We start from the raw sequence: 19,321 nt of genomic DNA, 5'->3' as shown, positions 1-19,321 counted from the left end.
TCGACAATTGAATAACACTTTTGCAGAAGTTTTATATTGCATTCAATGCTAAGATTATAGTTTAATTTTGCATTAGAAAATATCTCATGGACCTATTGTTTCTTGTTATGATCAAACCCACCAAATAAGTCAACACTCTTGTATATTGCAGTGAAAGTGCGCTTGGATTATTGCTTTACATTTATGTTTGCAGTATGAAAATCCAGTTACCAAAATAACACTTGTTTAAGGGCCTTCCACAGTTCAAAAGTGGGTGGGGAAGGTCATAAATTAAAACGTTTCAAAACTTCATGTTTTAATAAGTTTTGAGGGACGTTCTTTTTCGGAGTTCTTGGTGAAATGTTTTGGGGTAGTAATGAGTTGAAAAAACATCCAAAAGAAGATTTTATCAGATTTAGGATAAAAAAAAAACATTCACATTCTTTCGGAAAAGTTTGTCGACACTATTACCTTGATTTTGTGTCAAAATGCCCCAGACTACCTAATCAACAATGTCTTAAGAGTTATTGATGATATATTTCAAATAAGAAAGTTATTAAAAAACATATTTGAAAATAGTCATTTCCTGGTTACAAAAATGCAAATAGGGTTTTTTTTAATAGCTGCAATCACCACAAAGCCTCAAGACAATGTTGATTGGGTAGTTCCGATAATATTGACTCATAAATATATTCATTTTGTATTAAGACACTTCCGGGAAAACGTAAATGCTTTTTGATTGGAAATCTGATAAAATCTTCGTTCGTAAATATTGCTCAATTCCTAATTACAGCTTCTTATGTTGCAACGGATATATGAATTATGCTTGCTTAATATTGACACACAAAACTAAATAAAAAAATATTTTTTTAAACATTTTAAATTTCGTTCCTTCAAACGACGTTTGCAATGTGGCCGGCCCTTAACCTTGATGGTATTTTATCATTGTTACAATCATTTTTGCACATTTCGCATAAAAAAAAATAAAAAAAAAATCAGTGTCTGGTCCTTGAAGACGTGAACAAGTCCATTTAATATACTGCTGATTTATTCCTCTGTAACCATTGATAGTTTAGTGTTTCTTTGTTTTATTTGTTAAGTTGCACGATTGAGATATGGTATGCCAAGCAGCTAATCATAACCACTGCCACAGGCAAATGTTTCATTGTATGCCAATATGAAGGAAATTGACATTTGTAATAAATGATGTATTAATATACCAAATCTTTCTAATTATTTACACCCGCTCGTTTTTTATTTTGCCTAAAACTGTATTTCGAAATAGCATACCGCTAAGTACATATGTGTTTAATTTAATAATAGAATGGAAACTTTAGGGACAATTAGGATGGGTATCTATCCTCGAACTCTGGCGAGGGTCATTCAGCGAGTGTAATATCAGTGCAGGTATTTATATATTGTACACCTTTAATGTTATAAAGGTCAACCTGTTCTTGTTGACTTTGATATTATTTTATGGCATTTTGAATACACATGTAAATGCAAATAATCAATCAACGCAGTGTGTTTTTTTGTATTTTTTCCTACATAAATTACTTGTTCAACCAGCTTGCGGTCGCCTTTATAACATTATAACAGTACAATGTATAAATAGTATTTTATGCATACATAAAATTCTTTATGCCATTGTGCAACGAATATTTCATTAGCAGTGCCTTTATCAGTCGGCTGACCGCGATCAGTCAATCAAGGAATTTGTTAGGGCATGCGGGCTTATCAGTACACTTGGCCTCTCATGTGATCTCTGTTCAGCAAGTTCCTTACACAATACTCAAAAGGGAACTTGTATTTCATTATAAAAGTGAAACTGCTGAAGTATTAAGAGTTATATTTACTGTGTATGAGATTTTAACAGGTTTTACAATTATTTCCACATTTTTAAACCCAGCGATGGGTATTTTTTATACATTTAAAAGAAAATGTATCAAGTCTTAGCCGGTTTTCGTCAAACATCCTAAGTCATTTCCTGACTGTCGATTAATATTAAAGTTTTTATAGTCAAGTTTAATGTTTATAGATAGATAGACGTGTTGGCATATATAAACATCAATTAATCACATATTACAAAAAATATGAGAGATATGCACTATAAGTAAATAAATTTCTAAAACAGAAGTTGTACTTTTTTATCACAAGTTATTTTTATTTTAAAAAGTTAAATCTTAAATTAATAAAATTATTGATTCAAAGGTTAAGTTATATCAACTGAGTGTATGGTCCTTCTTAAAAGATGTATATGTGCTTTGCAGGAAAGCCCATAAAGTCAACGACCTATTTCCAATGGGATCCTCTTGTGCTAAAAACAACAACAAAAACAAAAAACGTTAAAATAACAATCCAATCAGAATTACAATAAAATTGTCAAAGAGATTTTAGAATAACATACTGTTTGAAAAATAAATTCGTTCATAATGAAATCATTTATTGTCTGAGAAATCAGGAATATGCCTTACTACATTTTATGATCTTTACAAGCCCAAGAAGTGGTTCTTTACACTTTTTGAAGTACACATATTCATTTTTCTCTTTGATTTATCCTGGGAGAGATTTGTGTGTGCAGTTATGAAAAAAAGTAGCTTATTGTTTATTTTTGAACATTCAAATTAAGACCATTGCCTCTGTTTCCATATCCATAAACAGGAGACAGCTTCCTAAAATTGTCATGAAGATAGAAAGGGCACATTTTATAAACTATTTTATGATCATAATTTAGTCTAAACTGTTGACTATATCACTAACTGTAAGCATTCCCAATTTTGCAGAACCACTGTGCTTAAGAATTTGGAGAATAATTAAAATAAATCTGGCAACATTATTTTGACACGTCTGAAGTCTTGAGTCGAACATGGCAAAAAATATATATATTCAATAAAGTCAATGCAAAATAAAGTGTTTCAGAAATTATTAAGTTTGTATATACAGTTTCTGAATAAGTAAATCCATTAGAAGAATAAAATAATCAATTTTCTTACTTTGCGACAAACCATATATTTTATAGTATGCATATTCTGAAATGTTTCCTTATGCTGGAACAAAAATATCGGATGCATTGCGTGTAAGGTTTGGTAGATATTTGGGATTTGCCAACACCACTACATTAAAGCAAATGAGCCAACTATTTATTTCCGTTATATTGACATCTAACATTCAAGTAGTGAATTTAGTATGCAATGTTATCACATATGTATTATAGGTACCTTTTATTTTTCAAACAGTGTCATGTTCTGTCCGACGGATTGAAAATGATAATATCTGTGTAAAAGTTGGTTATAACAAATGACCACTGATGTACTTAAATTAGGAAAGTGACTTAAGTTAATATGAAAAGACTTAAGATGGTTTATGATTATTGGCTCAGAGACATAAAATGACACTCAAAATGTTAATAAGTATGGCCCCATATACCGTCGCGATGTCAAGAAGCAACAGAGGCGGAGGCATTTAGCAGTAGCAACGGTCGATTGCATCAATTAAAGAAAGAATATAGATCATCCAAAGTAAACATAAAATACAGTCTGGAAAACCAAGATAGAGTTTAAAACCAATTTACTATGGACTCCTCTCTTCAATTTAAATATAAATATTTTGATAAGATTAGCCATTCTACCGAATAGTTTCAGTGATACACATAAGTTTCTGATTTTTTTACGTGTCTGGATACAAGAAACATTAATGGACAGTGTTGTTCACGTAATGAAGATGGTATTAATGATCTTTAAGCTTAATTTATTTTAGATATTTTAATGGACTCATTAAATGACGTGTTGTGTTGTGTCGTGTTCTTATTTTGTATTGTATTACATATAACAGATATTAAGTCAAGTTTAACAGAAGGGAGGTAACCGCTATAACGAGTTTTATTTAGCCTCAGATAATAGTGATATGTGGCCACAGACTGGTTTTTACATCTGAACAAGGAGGCGTTTATTAAATTAAAACAAAAGAAACGTCTGTACAACTACGATCAAACAATGAATACAGTCAACACAAAACAATGGAGAAAAACAAAGTAGAAAGGTATCTTTTATCTTAGATTTCCTGTTCGATCAGTTTGCGAATTGTTACTTTAAGTTTCATTGTATTTAGGTTGCACTTACTGCGATTATCTTGCACCATGTTAAAACTGTATCATTATGATAATGAATGAAAGTAATACACTGACTAAATGCTTTGTGCATCCGTCAAAACAATAAACTCTGATAAAATAAACCTGGGTGACAAAGTACGCCTGCTTGAAGTAGGACTCGGGCCCACGACCGCTGGAACACTTGCATGACACACTTTACCTAACTGAGCTAACAGGGCGTCTAGTTTACACACACTACTCTCCTCCACATAAGGTTTTAAGCAGATCCAGCCACTCTAGTCCAAATGATTGTACGTTGACAGATTGTTTTATGATTTTTGATATGGCAATTCCTTCACCTACAAATTGTTTTGTACCAAAATTGGGTAGTTATTCCAATTGGCAATTCGGTTTAAAGCATATTCAGTGGTCAAAATTAGCACAGCCCCGCAAGCCCTGCACTGGTAATGCACCAGTCAATTGTAACCACGGCCCCCCAGGTCCGGGGAATAGCCGGGACTTTGACATTTGGTCAAGCCAACCCCGGTAAAATCTTCCCCCTGCGGGGACGAAATAATGGTTAAACCCCGGCCAAATGCCCAGCACCCCAGAGACTCTATATAAGGCACAATCTCCGCTAAATTTGGCGCTATGACAAAACCACCGCGGTCACCCGGCCCTGTGGGGGCACCTGGAAAGTAAAAACACTGCCCTTTTCCCCGGCTATCCCCGGTATACCCCCGGACCTGGGGGGGCCGTGGTAACAATTGACTGGTGCATAAAATGTCTTTGGGGCTTGCTCAAATTTCAAAATTTATATAGCGGGGCTTGTTAAAAAATTTGATGCCAAGCAATAGTATTAGAATTCGGGCTTGTTCATCCAAAAGTCTAATTTCGATGACTGCATATTGCGTCTATAAAATATCATAAAAACAAGAAATATTACCAGATAATGTTATTTTATATTATTTCCATACACAAAAAATTAATATCCAACAAATTATTATGTGTTTGATGTGTTTTCTTCATTTCATACTGTCAAAACATAACAATATATACATGAAAGGCACCTGCAAGGCTGCGGTTCACAGTTATACAACGATCTGAACACTTCGGCTATGGCCAAGTTGTTACCATTGTATTTACGAGGTCTATCTCGAAGCTTGCCGGAGATGGCTGAGTTGTTACGAAAATTGAAAAATATCTTAAAGTCAACTGACTGTCACAACAATCAAGATTGAATGGAAAAAACGCACAACGTTTTCCCCTAAGCAATTTCATTAACGCGATTGAACAGCCAATCAAAATTTCGACCAATGAAACTTAATGACAAAATTAACTGCAAAAAAACCCGGATGAGACAAAGTGAAAGTAGATATGTAAATCCGAATGAACCAATGAGAATATAAATGTCGCAAAGTATAAATAATTATTTTATATTTAAAATATGCCAATATATATATTTTTCAAAAAAAACCTATTTTTGCACAAACTTGTTTAGACATTAGCGATTGGAAGAATCCCGTATAACACGTCTATTATTTTAGACTACCAGCCACTCTTGCCTTTTTGCTTCTGTTACATTAAAGGAAACTTTGGTACAAAAAGTGTACCCATTGCGGGGTTCAAATCCACGATCACCAGAACACTAGCACAGCAAACTCTACCCAACTTAGCTTGACCGGCAACTGGGTCTGGCCCACACAACCCCCCTTTTAACCTTTGAGGCAGATCCAAGCATTCTTACTGATTCCAGTAAAGTATACCTGGGAAGAAAAGTGCCTCTAGTATGGGGCACTGAAATACTAGGAAGGAGCCACAAAATGGGCAGCTGGTTCTCAGTCATCAAAATTAGACTTTTAGCAGTGGTCAAAATTAACACAAGCCCGCAAGCCCTGCACTGGTAAAATGTCTTTCGGGCTCGCTCAAATTCTGAATTTTATATAGCAGGGCTTGTTCAAAAATTTGATGCCAAGCTATAGGATATGAATTTGGGCTTGTTCATCCAAAAGTCTAATTTCAATGATTGCTTTTAGATGAACAAGTCTGAATTCTTATACATGTACTGTTGCTTGGCATCAAACTTTTGAACAAGCCCTGCTCTATATAACTTAAGAATTTGAGCAAGCCCAGTGTGTGAAATTAACCTTTTAAACCGGGTAGCCAATGAGGCTACAGACTGAGATTACTGTAGCGGAATCCAGATTTCTGTAGTCCACTGGTTAACAGAAAAATACGGGGCATCTATATCAGTACTTTATGTGGTTAAAAACAAGGAATGCTATTAAAACTGTACAATAAATTTTCTTAATCAGTATGAGATGCAAGTATAGTGGTTGGTCTTGTGTTGCCAGGGGTGGGGAGGCTGCTTGTTGTTTGATGGGGGGTCGGGGCTGGTTCTGTCAACCTGTGTGTTAAAGTATTGACAGTCTGAAATATGATAAATTTTGACAAGGGAGATCACTGCAGCAGAAAACATTTGTACTGATGAGTAATTATCCGGAAGTCGGTAATTGGTGTCAATGTAAACATTGACCTGACAATGATTTTAACCAACAAGCCCGTTAATTTCATCGCCAGTCAGGATGCACTCTCACAGATTTACCATTTTTACAACTTTTTTATTTTTTGTCTTGGAAAGAGCAAATTTTTTGGTATATACAATGTATCTGCAAACCAATGATATATGATTGCTGACAAAAAATCAGATCGTAGATTTTCATATTTCTGTTCGAAAATTAATGTTTTATGGCTTAAACGGTTCTGTTACTAACGGTTTAAGAAAATGCATAAAACATCAATTTTTGAACTTATATATAAAAATCTGCGATATAATATTTTGTCAGCAGTCTTATATAACTATAACTGATGTTTCAGAGTACTATTTACACTGCTTTTATATTGACATTTTATTACATTGCGTTTGCATTTAATGTTTGAAAAAGTCCTCTGAATATTTTCCCCCAAAATTGAAAACACACACAATTTTTTAACGCTACATGAAGTGTGTCTTCCCCATAACTTGCAATTAACTTGTAACATAAACTATTAAAGCCCACAAAAAAAATTAAAAAGACAATTTGAGTTTATTATATATATATACTGGTACCCATTATAAATCAATACAATCAATACAATACATATCGCATAATATTGTGGATTACGGAGTGTGTTCCACTTTGCAGACGCCACATCATAACCAGTTTCACTGCGAGATGTTAAAATGACATCATAAAAAAACTTTATAATGATTTAGTGTGCCTTACAACTGAATCAAAACCAGGCTTATGTTAAAGGTAGTTTTGAAGTAATTACACCCCTAGAAATGAGCTAAAACTTCCTACTGGGTAAATTTTGTCCTAGGAAGTACAAAAACTTTTATCATTTTTGAGAAAATTTTCGAATGTGAAGCCTTAAAAGCTTCAAATATCAAAAACATGGTGTCGATGTTCCTTTAGGGTCACATTTTCAATCTTTCTTGCAGCAATTTGAATGATTTGAATATTAATTTGTGCAAATGGAAAGTTATAGCCGCATTGTTTTTTAGTTTAGTTTTTTTAACACAATAGTTGAAAAACATTGGAGAAGATGTTGTGTTGGAGAGACTTAAACCTCGACTTTCCAGTGAAAAGATTCCAAAATTGATGGAAAGGAAGCCCATTCTTCTAATTCCAAATTCTTATGGAAGCCATGAATAAAGGGATTATTATGCCCCCCTTCGAAGAAGAGGGGTATATTGCTTTGCACAGGCATGTCGGTATGTTGGTCGGTCGGTCCGTCGGTGGACCAAAGCTTGTCCGAGTGATAACTGAACAATTCCTGGACGTATGGTCATCAAACTTGACATGAAGGTTGGGCCGGACCAGTAGATGACCCCTATTGATTTTAGGGCTCATCTGTCAAAGGTAAAGGTCACAGTGACCTTTAATGGTAAAATAATTTTAAAGCTTGTCCGAGTGATAACTCAACAATGCCTAGACCTATGGTCATCAAACTTTATATGGAAGTTGGGCCTGACCAGTAGATGACCCCTATTGTTTTTGGGGGTCATCAGGCCAAAGGTCAAGGTCACAGTGACCTTGAATGGTAAAAGGATATCCAAGTGATAACTCCACAATGCCTGCACCCTTGGCCCTCGTTCTTGACTTGGAGGTTGGGCCTGACCAGTAGCTGACCCCTATTGTTTTTGGGGCTCATATGGTCAAAGATCAAGGTCACAGTGACCTTGAATGGTAAAAGGTTGTCCGAGTGATAACTCAACAGTGCCTGCACCCATGGCCCTCATAATTGACTTGGAGGTGGGCCTGACCAGTAGATGACCCCTATTGTTTTTGGGGGTCATCGGGAAAAAGGTCAAGGTCACAATGACCTTGAAGGGTAAAAGGTTGTCCATGTGATAACTCAACAATGCCTGCACCCATGGCCCTCAAACTTGACTTTCAGGTTGGGCCTGACCAGTAGATGACCCCTATTGTTTTTGGGAGTCATCGGGCCAAAGGTCAAGGTCACAGTGACCTTGAATGGTAAAAGGTTGTCCATGTGATTACTTGACAATGCCTGCACCTATGGCCCTCAAACTTGACTTGGAGGTTGGGCCTGACCAGTAGATGGCCCCTATTGATTTGAGGGGTCATTGGGCCAAAGGTCAAGGTAACAGTGACTTTGAATGATAAAAGGTTGCCCGAGTGATAACTCAACAATGCCTGCGCCCATGGCCCTCAAACTTGACTTGGAGGTTGGGCCTGACCAGTAGATGACCCCTATTGATTTAAGGGGTCAAAGGTCAAGGTCACAGTGACCTTGAAAGCAAACTCGACAATTCCTGGACCAATGGTCATCAAACTTGACATGAAGATTGGGCCTGACCAGTAGATGACCCCTCTTGACTTTGGGGGTCAAGGTCACAGTAACCTTTAACGTAAAAAAGTTAACAAATCTTCTCCCAGTGATATCTCAACAATGCCTGAATCTATGATCATCAAACTTGACATGTAAGTTGGGCCTGACCAGGAGATGACCCTTATTGATTTCAGGAGTCATTGGGTCAAAGGTCAGGTTCACAGTGACCTTGAATGCGAAAATGTTTCAAGTGATAATTGGACAATGCCTGCACCCATGGCCCTCAAACTTGACTTGGAGTTGTGTCTGACCTGTAGATGACCCCTTATGATTTAAGGGGTCATTGGTCAAAGGTCAAGGTTACAGTGACCTTGAACGAAAAATGCTTGTCTGTGTGATAACTTGTCAATGCCTGCACCCATGGCCCTCAAACTAAACATTTAGATTTTTGGTGACCAGCTGATAACTACTATGGATTTTGAGGTCATAGAGTCAAAGGTCATGGTCATAACACACTCAATCCTCAAACTTTGAATGGTCTTAATGGTCATAATCTTAAAACTGCCTCAACGGCATACAATGTCAGCGACAAATCAGCTGTCATTTCGGTCCATGAATATTTCATTCAATTGTCCATATAATCCTGACAACATGGCGCTCAGGGGGGGCATAATGTTTGACAAACATCTCTTGTTAGTATTGTGTTTTTATCTGGAAAGTCATATTATACTCAAAGAGATTTTGTCAGATTTTGATTTCACTACACACTATACAGCCTCCCAGATCAAAATGTAGTACTAATAACCATTTTAAATTCAACCTACATAAGCAGTGTATACTTAAATGTATTATTTTGGAATTCACCCTACTTATCAAAGATCACTCGTATATTTGGAACATGTGCATGAAAAAACTGAATACGAATGAACAAACTTAAAAACTGTATTATTAGCTTGACTGTTCCAAGCGTCGGCGTCACACCTTGGTTAAGGTTTTGCATGTAAGCACCTTTAAGTCATTATCTCAGTAAATACATCATGTATTGCATTGAAACTTTAAACACTCAACTATCTAAACTACTAAATTAGTTAGATAACACTTATTTGAATATAATGCAAATAATGGGCCTTTATTATTTGACTTAGAAATTCTGGTTAAGGTTTTGCATGTAAGCACACATTGAGACATTATACAATGGTACTCAACCATCCAACTTTCTTACATTAATTGACCAAGTTAGGTAACATTAGTTTGCATTAAATGCAAAATAAATGCCCTTTATTATTCAACTTAAAAATTCTGGTTAAGGTTTTGCATGTAACCACATTTTAGTCAATATCTCAGCAAATACATTATGTATTCCCAACTATCTAACCTACTAATTTAATGAAGTAAGATAATGCTTTTTTAATATAATGCAAATTATGGGCCTTTATTATTTGACTTGGAAATTTTGGTTAAGGTTTTGCACATAGGTTAATATCTCAGCAACTACTTGATGTATTGCATTGAGACTTTATACAATGGTACTCAACCATCCAATCTACTTAAATAACCAAGTAAGATAACTCTAGTTTGCATTAAATTCAAATTTTGGCCCTTTTATATTCGACATAGAAATTCGAATACATCATGTTTTGCATTGAAACTTTATACACAGGCTCCCAACCATTCAACCTTCTTAATAAATCAGAAGAGATAACTCCATCTTGCATATTATATAATTTTTGCCCCTTTATTATGCTACTTAGAAATTCTGGTTAAGGTTTTGCATGTATGTATAGGTTAATATATCAGCAAATACTTCATATATTGCATTGAGACTTTATACAATGGTACTCAACAACCCAACCTACTTGAATAACCAAGTTAGATTACTGTATTTTGCAAATAATGGCCATTATTGGACATTGAAATTCTGGTTAAAATTTTGCATGTAACAACATTTATGTTAATATCTCGGCAAATACAGCATGTATTGCATTGAAATCCAATCTAATTTTACAGTGATCCATGTTTCGCCAAAACTTTTCAATCCTTACACTGAAAAGCGGGGGAATAGTCGAGTGCGCTGTCTCCGTGACAGCTCTTGTTTTTTATTTGTTAACATTAATTTACTAATTGATATTTAAAACTCTGATTGTACAGAACTTTGTTTACGCTAATGCTTGAAGTTAACCCATAATGCATATGGTATTTCCCACAATGCTTTTGGATGCATCAGGTATTCCAGGACAGTAAGAAAATAGTGTAGCAATATATCGCTTAATTTTAGTGATTTTCAGAACAATCAGCTCAATATTTTAGCTTAAAGTTTCTTTATTTTATATTCCAGATTTTGATGATGGATTACACTTAAAGAAACATTTTCGACAGAAATGGCTGCCAACTTGCTGACTGTTGCTAAGGATGATGAGTGTCCATGGCAACCAGAGATAGTTGACTCCAAGGCTGATGTGGTATTTGTCTTCTGCTAATCTTATGTTCTGAACTCAAACTAATCTACATGCTCAGTCTGCCTTATCAATGGAAACATACATATACAGCAATTTATCATTAAATAATGTCCAGTTACCAGTAGCCTAGCTATAATATTACCGCATTCACTTCTCAACTAGGGGTTTAGAATTCAATTTCCATCATGGGAACGTGTGAGTTTGGATGATGGGTGCCAAGCCAGCCAAGTGGTTTTTTTCCGGTTTCCTCCACAACTCAAGACCACACTCTTGCGCAACACCGTGCCAACAAGAGTGACTTAGGATAAGCCTAAACAGTGCTCTAACTAGGCCTAAATAGCATGGTGGGACACCAGCTGCCCTTTTCCAGCACCCTGCTGCCTTTTTACTACACTCTGCTGTGCCCTTTTGTTTGACCAATTCAATTTTCAGAAATAAGTAAACATATTAAATACACATGATTTTGACACTTAAGTAAAAATCATAGCTAAGGTATTCATAACAAACCATTAGTATTTAATAAAGAAGTTTCAACACATACACATAAAAAAATGAACATTGACCCATGCAAGTGCCCAATTGAAGCCCATATAATGCACATAACAAGTGCCTCTTCTGGCCTAGCACTCTGCCCCTCTCAAATCCTGTCTGGAGCTCTGCTTAGGCCAACCTTAAAAAATTTCTTGTTTGGAGTAACCCTACCCAGATTTTTTAAGGTGGGTAGGTAGGTAGGTTTTTTTTGTTTTTTTTATCCAACGACAACTGGATCTTGTGTACAGTACATTCACTACATAACACTAGTTATTCAAGGTATTGTAATAAACTTTTGAACAACAAACATCTTAACTTCTGATCCTTTATTTTTTTTATTTCAAAGAATTTCAATCTACTTAAGACTGACACAGAGATGAACTCAACAAAACAAACTTATGACACTCAAGATAAGCAAACGAAAATGTGAAACAAATTGGTTTACATACAATCATACAATGGCTTTGTGTACTTGTAGTTCACTTGATTTTACATTGTAAAATGTTAAAATGTTTGTTGCAGTCTCTGAGGGCTTTGACGAGACCGTTATTTTTGACATTTTTTCGAAGTTGTCGTAGTAGCTCTGCGGGATTGTTTCATCATTCTCCATTAAAATATCAAATACATCGTACCATGTGTAGTCGACATTGAATTTTCTTACAAAGTTGTTTTTAATTTTTTTATTTAAGTAATTTATTGTCACACAAAACGTAATTTCGTTCGGTTCACGTTCGACAAACTTGCAGTCAGCCATGTTTTCGAAACGCTCATTGCGATCAGCGATAAAAACCGAAGCTCTACGAGTGTGTCTACAAATCGAAAAGAACCGAAACAGAAGAAAAGAGCAGAAACAGTAAATAGTAGCGGAAAGGCGTTGAAAAAAAAATTCGCGGATCAAAATGCCAAAAAAAATTTGAGTCGGCAACGATTTTTATGGGTCGGTCGCGTTACTCCAAACAAGATTTTTTTTATTTTAGGCCTTATATAACTTTCTTCACAGTCATTGTAAAATGAATATAATTGAAGCTAATATATATCGTCAATATCAAGCACTTGGGTTTTGTAAGGTATTATCAAAAATGTTATTGAATTCTTACCCCTATGAAAAAAATACATATAATGTTTTTTTTATTCAAAATGGTGCTTGTACTATATGATTTGTAAGAGGTTCCCATAGTGTATAATGTCCATAAAAACAATGATGTTGTTGATGTTTTCAAGACATGAACCATTGAGTATTAAGAAATAAAATGATGAAATAGGAAACTTCATTTAAATGTTAACTTATGCATCAAAGCTAAGAATTTTTTTGACAAGCAATGATAAAATATGTTTTTTTTTCAATTTTTATGGCATTTATACATTGTCCAAAACTTATCGCATGGTGAAAATAGCATTGCATGTTAACATCTTCAAGTTAAGTAAACAGGTATATGTAAAAACCGCATTTATGTGGATCAAATGGCTTGTGGGACAAACAAAGAAGAAAAAATACTCACTTTTTTCTTAATAAAAGTTAACTGGTTGCTTTTAGTTGTATTTGTTGTTCGTATTGACACTCAAGTTTGCTTCAAATTTGAAGTCTGGACAATCCTCAAATAGTCAATTTCGCTTGTGCAGCAGTGTACTTCACCCTCTTTGATGCCCATTGAGGGCCGCCCCAAAAACCTGTGAGCAAAATGGTTTCAGCCCTTCAACTGCCCGGGCAATCACATCATTGTTATCCATATATACATGTATACATAAATATGTATGTTGTTGCTTATCAGATATCAAAACCAAACAACAGTAGATTTCGATTTGTTCTTTACAGACATCAGAACCTAAGGACAGTATTCTGGAAGAGCCCGGTAGTGTGTTACCAGGGGCCGTTGCCACAGTGATGTCCGATGGCGGGGTTAGTCCTGGTACATCAGGACCTCAAATACTGGAGGCTTGTGCAGAGGCGATGATACAACACTCCATAGAAGGTAAACATGCGAATGGAGGAATGGATCATAGTTTTGGTGTTTCCTTGTAGTATGAACACTCACGCATTATTCTGCAAATCATTTGCTAAGGTGCTTCTTGGGAAATTTGCAAAATCATGAGAGACGTTCTTACTGCATGAATACACATATTCTTGTATTCACATTTTACTCCACATGTTTGAATTGTTTTTAATATCATATATAAACTTATTTCAAGTAAAATTTAGGAGTGAAGTCTGTAATTGCCATCTTTCTTATGTGAAAAGAAATGGCAGATATTCAAAATGTCACTTATCATTGGTCAAATGATGTCACACTTGTCCTATCAGAGCGCAACAATGAATTGAAAAATGACTTTCTTAATAACACTGACAAATTTCGTGCAAACTGAGTGTCAGTTTTTATAGAAAAGTCTAGGGCAATGTTATTATGAATGTTGATTAAGACAACAGATTAGCCAAAAATTTTAGAAGGTGATATTTTCAAATATAATATAATAATATCAAATCAAGGTATATTTCACTCAATCTGATTTTAAAGTGACATACCTGAAAATTTAGGATGCTTTTTTTCAGTATTAGAAAGTGACATAAATTATGTTGGTATTTGGAAATTTTTCTTGAGTAGGATTTGAAAATGACTACCTTGATAATATTTTGCTCATATATTTTTATGCCCCCGAAGGTGGGCATATTAAAATCGCACCGTCCGTCCGTCCGGCTCTGTAACTTTCCCTTGTATGGACAGATTTTAAAATAACTTGCCAAATGTGTTCCACATACCAAGACGACGTGTCGCGTGCAAAACCCGTGTCCCTACCTCAAAGGTCAAGGTCACACTTAGTGTTTATTCACAATGGAGTGCTGCATATAAGGACATAGAGTATAGGTTGTCGTGTCCGGGCTGTAACTTTCTCTTGTATGGACAGGTTTTAAAATTACTTGCCACATGTGTTCCACATACAAAGACGACGTGTCGCGTGCAAGACTCGTGTCCCTACCTCAAAGGTCAAGGTCACACTTAGTGTTTATTCACAATGGAGTGCTGCATATAAGGACATAGAGTATAGGTTGTGGTGTCCGGGCTGTAACTTTCCCTTGTATGGACAGATTTTAAAATAACTTGCCACATGTGTTCCACATACCAAGACGACGTGTCGCGTGCAAGACCCATGTCCCTACCTTAAAGGTCAAGGTCACACTTAGTGTTTATTCACAATGGAGTGCTGCATATAAGGACATAGAGTATAGGTTGTCGTGTCCGGGCTGTAACTTTCTCTTGTATGGACAGATTTTAAAATCACTTGCTACATGTGTTCCACATACGAAGACGACGTGTCGCGTGCAAGACCCGTGTCCCTGCCTCAAAGGTCAAGGTCACACATAGTGTTTATTCACAATGGAGTGCTGCATATAAGGACATAGAGTATAGGTTGTCGTGTCAGGGCTGTTACTTTCCCTTGAATGGACAGATTTTAAAATCACTTGCTACATGTGTTCCACATACGAAGACGACGTGTCGTGTGCAAGACCCATGTCCCTACCTCTAAGGTGAAAGATACACTAAGTGTTTATTCACAAGGGAATTCTGAATATAAGGACATAACAGTGTAGGTTGTCAAGTATGGGTGGTATTTTTTATGTTCAGAGGCAATTTAAAATAACTTGCCATATGTATTTGACACGTAAAGGCAAGATCAACTTTTCATGTACTGACCTTGTTCGTAGGTCAATGTCACATTCGGGGGCATTCGTCACATACTGTGACAGCTCTTGTTATTAATTCCATTTTAAATATTTGAGAGTGGCATACCTTGATTTGCATAACATATTCTTTCTAATTTTAGAAATGGAAAGTGACATAACTCCTCCTCTCTGGGCTGCTACAGAATCTTCCCAGATTGTCATGGAAACCGGCAGCCAATCAGATTCACATGCAGGTGCTTGATTTCAGTATATTTGCTAAATAGATAAATTAGGATGACATTATATTTATAAACTAATTTGCAGCCATTTTTTGTTTTAGGGGGAGGAAGGGGCAAGCTGTTTTTATGGCTGATATAAGTTACATACCCCATGCCAGAAAGTATATGTTATCCAAATTTAAATGTAAACTTCCAAAATAAATTTTATCAAAAATGACAACGTAAGAGACTTTTCTCAAAAAAAGCAATAGTGGATTAATTAATTGCTAATATTTATATGTGAAAATCCCAAAATCTTCATGAACGCTGAATTGGTTGATTTCAAATTAATGTCAAGGTAGTAAGTTTCTCAAAGTAGGAAGAAGTATGATTATGTGGGTTATACATTGTAAGGTCTATCCCAAGGTTAAACATACCTGTGAATAGTAGATTGTAGATTTTCCAAGCACTTTTAGAGATACTTCAGACAAGATTTCTGTTTACAAGTTTGCATGCAGAATTGTTGATGCTTAAGTCTTAAGTTTGGGAACTGTAAAATTACATTGAAGTAACAAAAAAATTATACTTAATCTTATTAACAATCATTATTTATTTCTGCACTCTGTGATGTGTCAAAGAGATGATGTTTTCTCTCTTTTTCCAGGCTTTGTCAGACCAGGTTCCCACAATAGTCCCCAGGTTTCTCCGATTTTAACCCAAAATATTGCGTATTGTGATGACACGATTACAAGAGAAATATCGCCTGTGGTTCCCATCTCCAGCAATTTAACACCGATTGCCACAGATATCACTCACAATCCTCTATTTTGTGACATCCCCGCCTCTGCCCTGTCACCGATTGCTGGCAATATTCCAAATGCTGTCACTTACTGTGATGATGTTGTTCCGTCAGATATGGCTGCCAATTTTCGTACCTATATGACACATTTGTCACAACTGTCGCCTGAAAATGATAACAGCCGAACCCCTCTGCTGGATCCTCAATCTGGAGTTACCCGACTTCTTCCCGGGAACACTGCAAACTGGGCCGAGGAATCAGTGGATATGTGTTCCTCAGACAGTGAATCAGAACCAGATTGCGGACTTGCATGTGAATTTGGTCAGAGTAGGACACATGGTCGACAAACTGCTAGATCTCATCGTACTAGACATTCAGAGGATACCAGTTATGATTCTGTTGGGCCGAGTTTGGGACATTCGCGTCGTAACCCACATTTTCCATATGAATCGTTTGGAACGCCCCGTGTTGCCTGGAGCGATACACCACGAGAAGCATGGCACGACCGATCCGAAGATCCAATGTACGATTCACTTAATCCTTATGCTCTTTTTAATCTGCCAAAATCAAGCCAAAGAGGGAAACGCAAGCAGAAAATGCACTCGTGTACGTGCCGTTTAAGGGGATCAGATCGTAGAAGTAATGATAGTGAATTGATTGGCAGGGCTAATTCAGCAAGAAACACAGGCGCATGTGGCATTCAACAGCAGGAGAATGTTGGTGGTTTTTATGGTCGGGAGAGCCCAGTTATTCAGAACTCAGGACATACTGAAGGATTCTTGGCAAATGACCGATATGCACAAGCAGGCAATACGAGTCCACAGCCTTCTACTAGTGGGTTGGTAGGGAATCGGTTAAGTCATTCTAGAAATAATGGACACTCCAATTCCTTGCCCATTTTTTCTACCCATGAAAGTATGGATATTAATAGCGACTCTGGTGAATCAACCGATACTGACGTGAATATCATGTCTATAGATCACCAACATAAAGATCGCTCTGCAATGAATTATGAGTTCAACACTAGTTGCTCAAATTGTGGACGGTCAGACTGCAAGAAACATGGTCACCATGTGGATAACCAAAGTTCCTATATTTGCAATAGTTGTCGTGAAAATTCACTTACTCATGAACATGTCGGAGTCATACGCCCTAAAGCAATAAAACTGGAATCGGGTCAAAAATACCACAAGTGTGAACCGACCCATTCCGAGTCCCGCCAAAGCAGGAGCAGACCTTTAGGGGCTGAAAACAGACATAGTTGCACATATCATGCAGAAAATCGGAGGGAATCGGTGTGTTCTCATCAAAATGACACCTTTCCAACCTCGGAGAATCGAGTTCTCGAACTTCCTATGCCAAATGATTCCTTAAATCATGCACACCCTCAGGCAAGTGTGAATTCAGACAATCACTCCAATAGTCTTCGTGAAAGCGATGTGTTACCATCAAAATCAAAATCTCTTAAGGAGATTCAAAATAGTGTGATTAAGGAACATATAGGTATTGGGAAAACAAAGAAAACACAGACTGCTGAAAAAATTCAGTCAAGAATTGATTTGACAGGAGCGGAAAATGAACACAGTAGAATCAAAAGTGATCAAATGAGTTCACAGCATGGTTTTGACAAACGTGGAACGAGGTCGGAATCCCCGATAGTTCCAGAAGTAAGCCTGCCATCAGCCTCTGATGATAGTGACATTGAAGTTGTGCGCATTGAGACTAACAGGTTGGTTGTATTGTTTTGAAATTTGTGTTTAGAATACCTGGAAAGACTTGAGGTATTGTCATAGCCTTGGTGTTGTTGTTGGCGTTGTCCATTCCTTTTAAGGTTTTAGATTTTACCACATATTATAACAATATAAACACAGCTTTTAAGAATAATTGAAAGTCCAATGAATTGCTTACATTGGGTAATAGCGATAATAGCTGGATTTAGCCTCAGAAATTGTTTGAACAAGTTTAACTTAACAATTGCAGACCTCCAAGAAGACGGCAGGACCTCTCTAGTCGAGCAACTGTCGTTGTTGATCTCACTGAGAGTGATTGTGATGACCCGAGTATCCTAGCAACCGCAGGTGCTCCCAATAGCCTCACTCCAACATTTGACCTTGACCTTCACCCCGACAACAGTGACCTTGACCAGCAGCTGGAGGAGAGCAGTCGCAGGTCATTGGTGTCAATGGTCAAAGATCCCCCAAGGTCAATTAATAGTTGTGCAGAGGTGCGAAATTCTGAAGGAAGTTCAAGGTTACACCCTTTGGAACAAGAGTATCAGTCGTCATGGCTTACACCTTCGGGGTCCTCAAGGTCATCATCAATGAATACAGAGGAAGGTCACCCAAGGTCAAGGTCAGGAAGTATGGAGTCATGTCGTGACCTTTGTCAAGGTCACCAACACTTGCCTGCTCAGGACTTTGTGTGTCCACGGGTAAGATAAAAAAAATTGTATATTATATATTAGTCGAATGAAATATCAAAAAAAAAATCAGTACTACCTAACTAACAATGACTTAAGGCTTTGTGGTGATTGCAGCTATTATACAAAAGATATTTGCATTTTAGTAACCAAGAAATAAATTTATTTTATATTGTCAACAGACTCTTTCGAAAAAAATCCAAAATGTTTTCGGTCCAAAATCTGATAAAATCTTCTTTCCTACAATGTATGTTTTACTCCCTTAAATATCAAACCTCAAAACATAATAAAAAAAAGATAAAACAAAAATTGTGTAATGATAGCTCTTTTTTAACAGG

At 36.4% G+C, this 19,321-nt stretch overlaps 1 protein-coding gene across 1 annotated transcript in view; it reads left to right on the top strand.

Annotated features, from left to right (window-relative positions):
• The first annotated feature begins 3,943 nt into the window (after window positions 1–3,943).
• The window catches only part of LOC128222164 (E3 ubiquitin-protein ligase Arkadia-like), a 29,431-nt gene continuing 14,053 nt past the window's right edge, over window positions 3,944–19,321 (top strand). The window contains exons 1-6 of the mRNA XM_052931041.1: window positions 3,944–4,017; window positions 11,241–11,364; window positions 13,706–13,862; window positions 15,709–15,801; window positions 16,430–18,293; window positions 18,545–18,995. Coding sequence (XP_052787001.1) covers window positions 11,284–11,364; window positions 13,706–13,862; window positions 15,709–15,801; window positions 16,430–18,293; window positions 18,545–18,995 — 2,646 coding nt within the window. The 5' untranslated portion in view covers window positions 3,944–4,017; window positions 11,241–11,283. The remainder of the gene's footprint in view (window positions 4,018–11,240; window positions 11,365–13,705; window positions 13,863–15,708; window positions 15,802–16,429; window positions 18,294–18,544; window positions 18,996–19,321) is intronic.

This window comes from Mya arenaria, chromosome 16, assembly GCF_026914265.1.
Source record: "Mya arenaria isolate MELC-2E11 chromosome 16, ASM2691426v1".
In the NCBI taxonomy this organism is placed as follows: Eukaryota; Metazoa; Mollusca; class Bivalvia; order Myida; family Myidae; genus Mya; species Mya arenaria.
The sequence above is the reverse complement of the archived record's forward strand: the minus strand, read 5'-3'. Positions and strand labels throughout refer to the sequence as shown.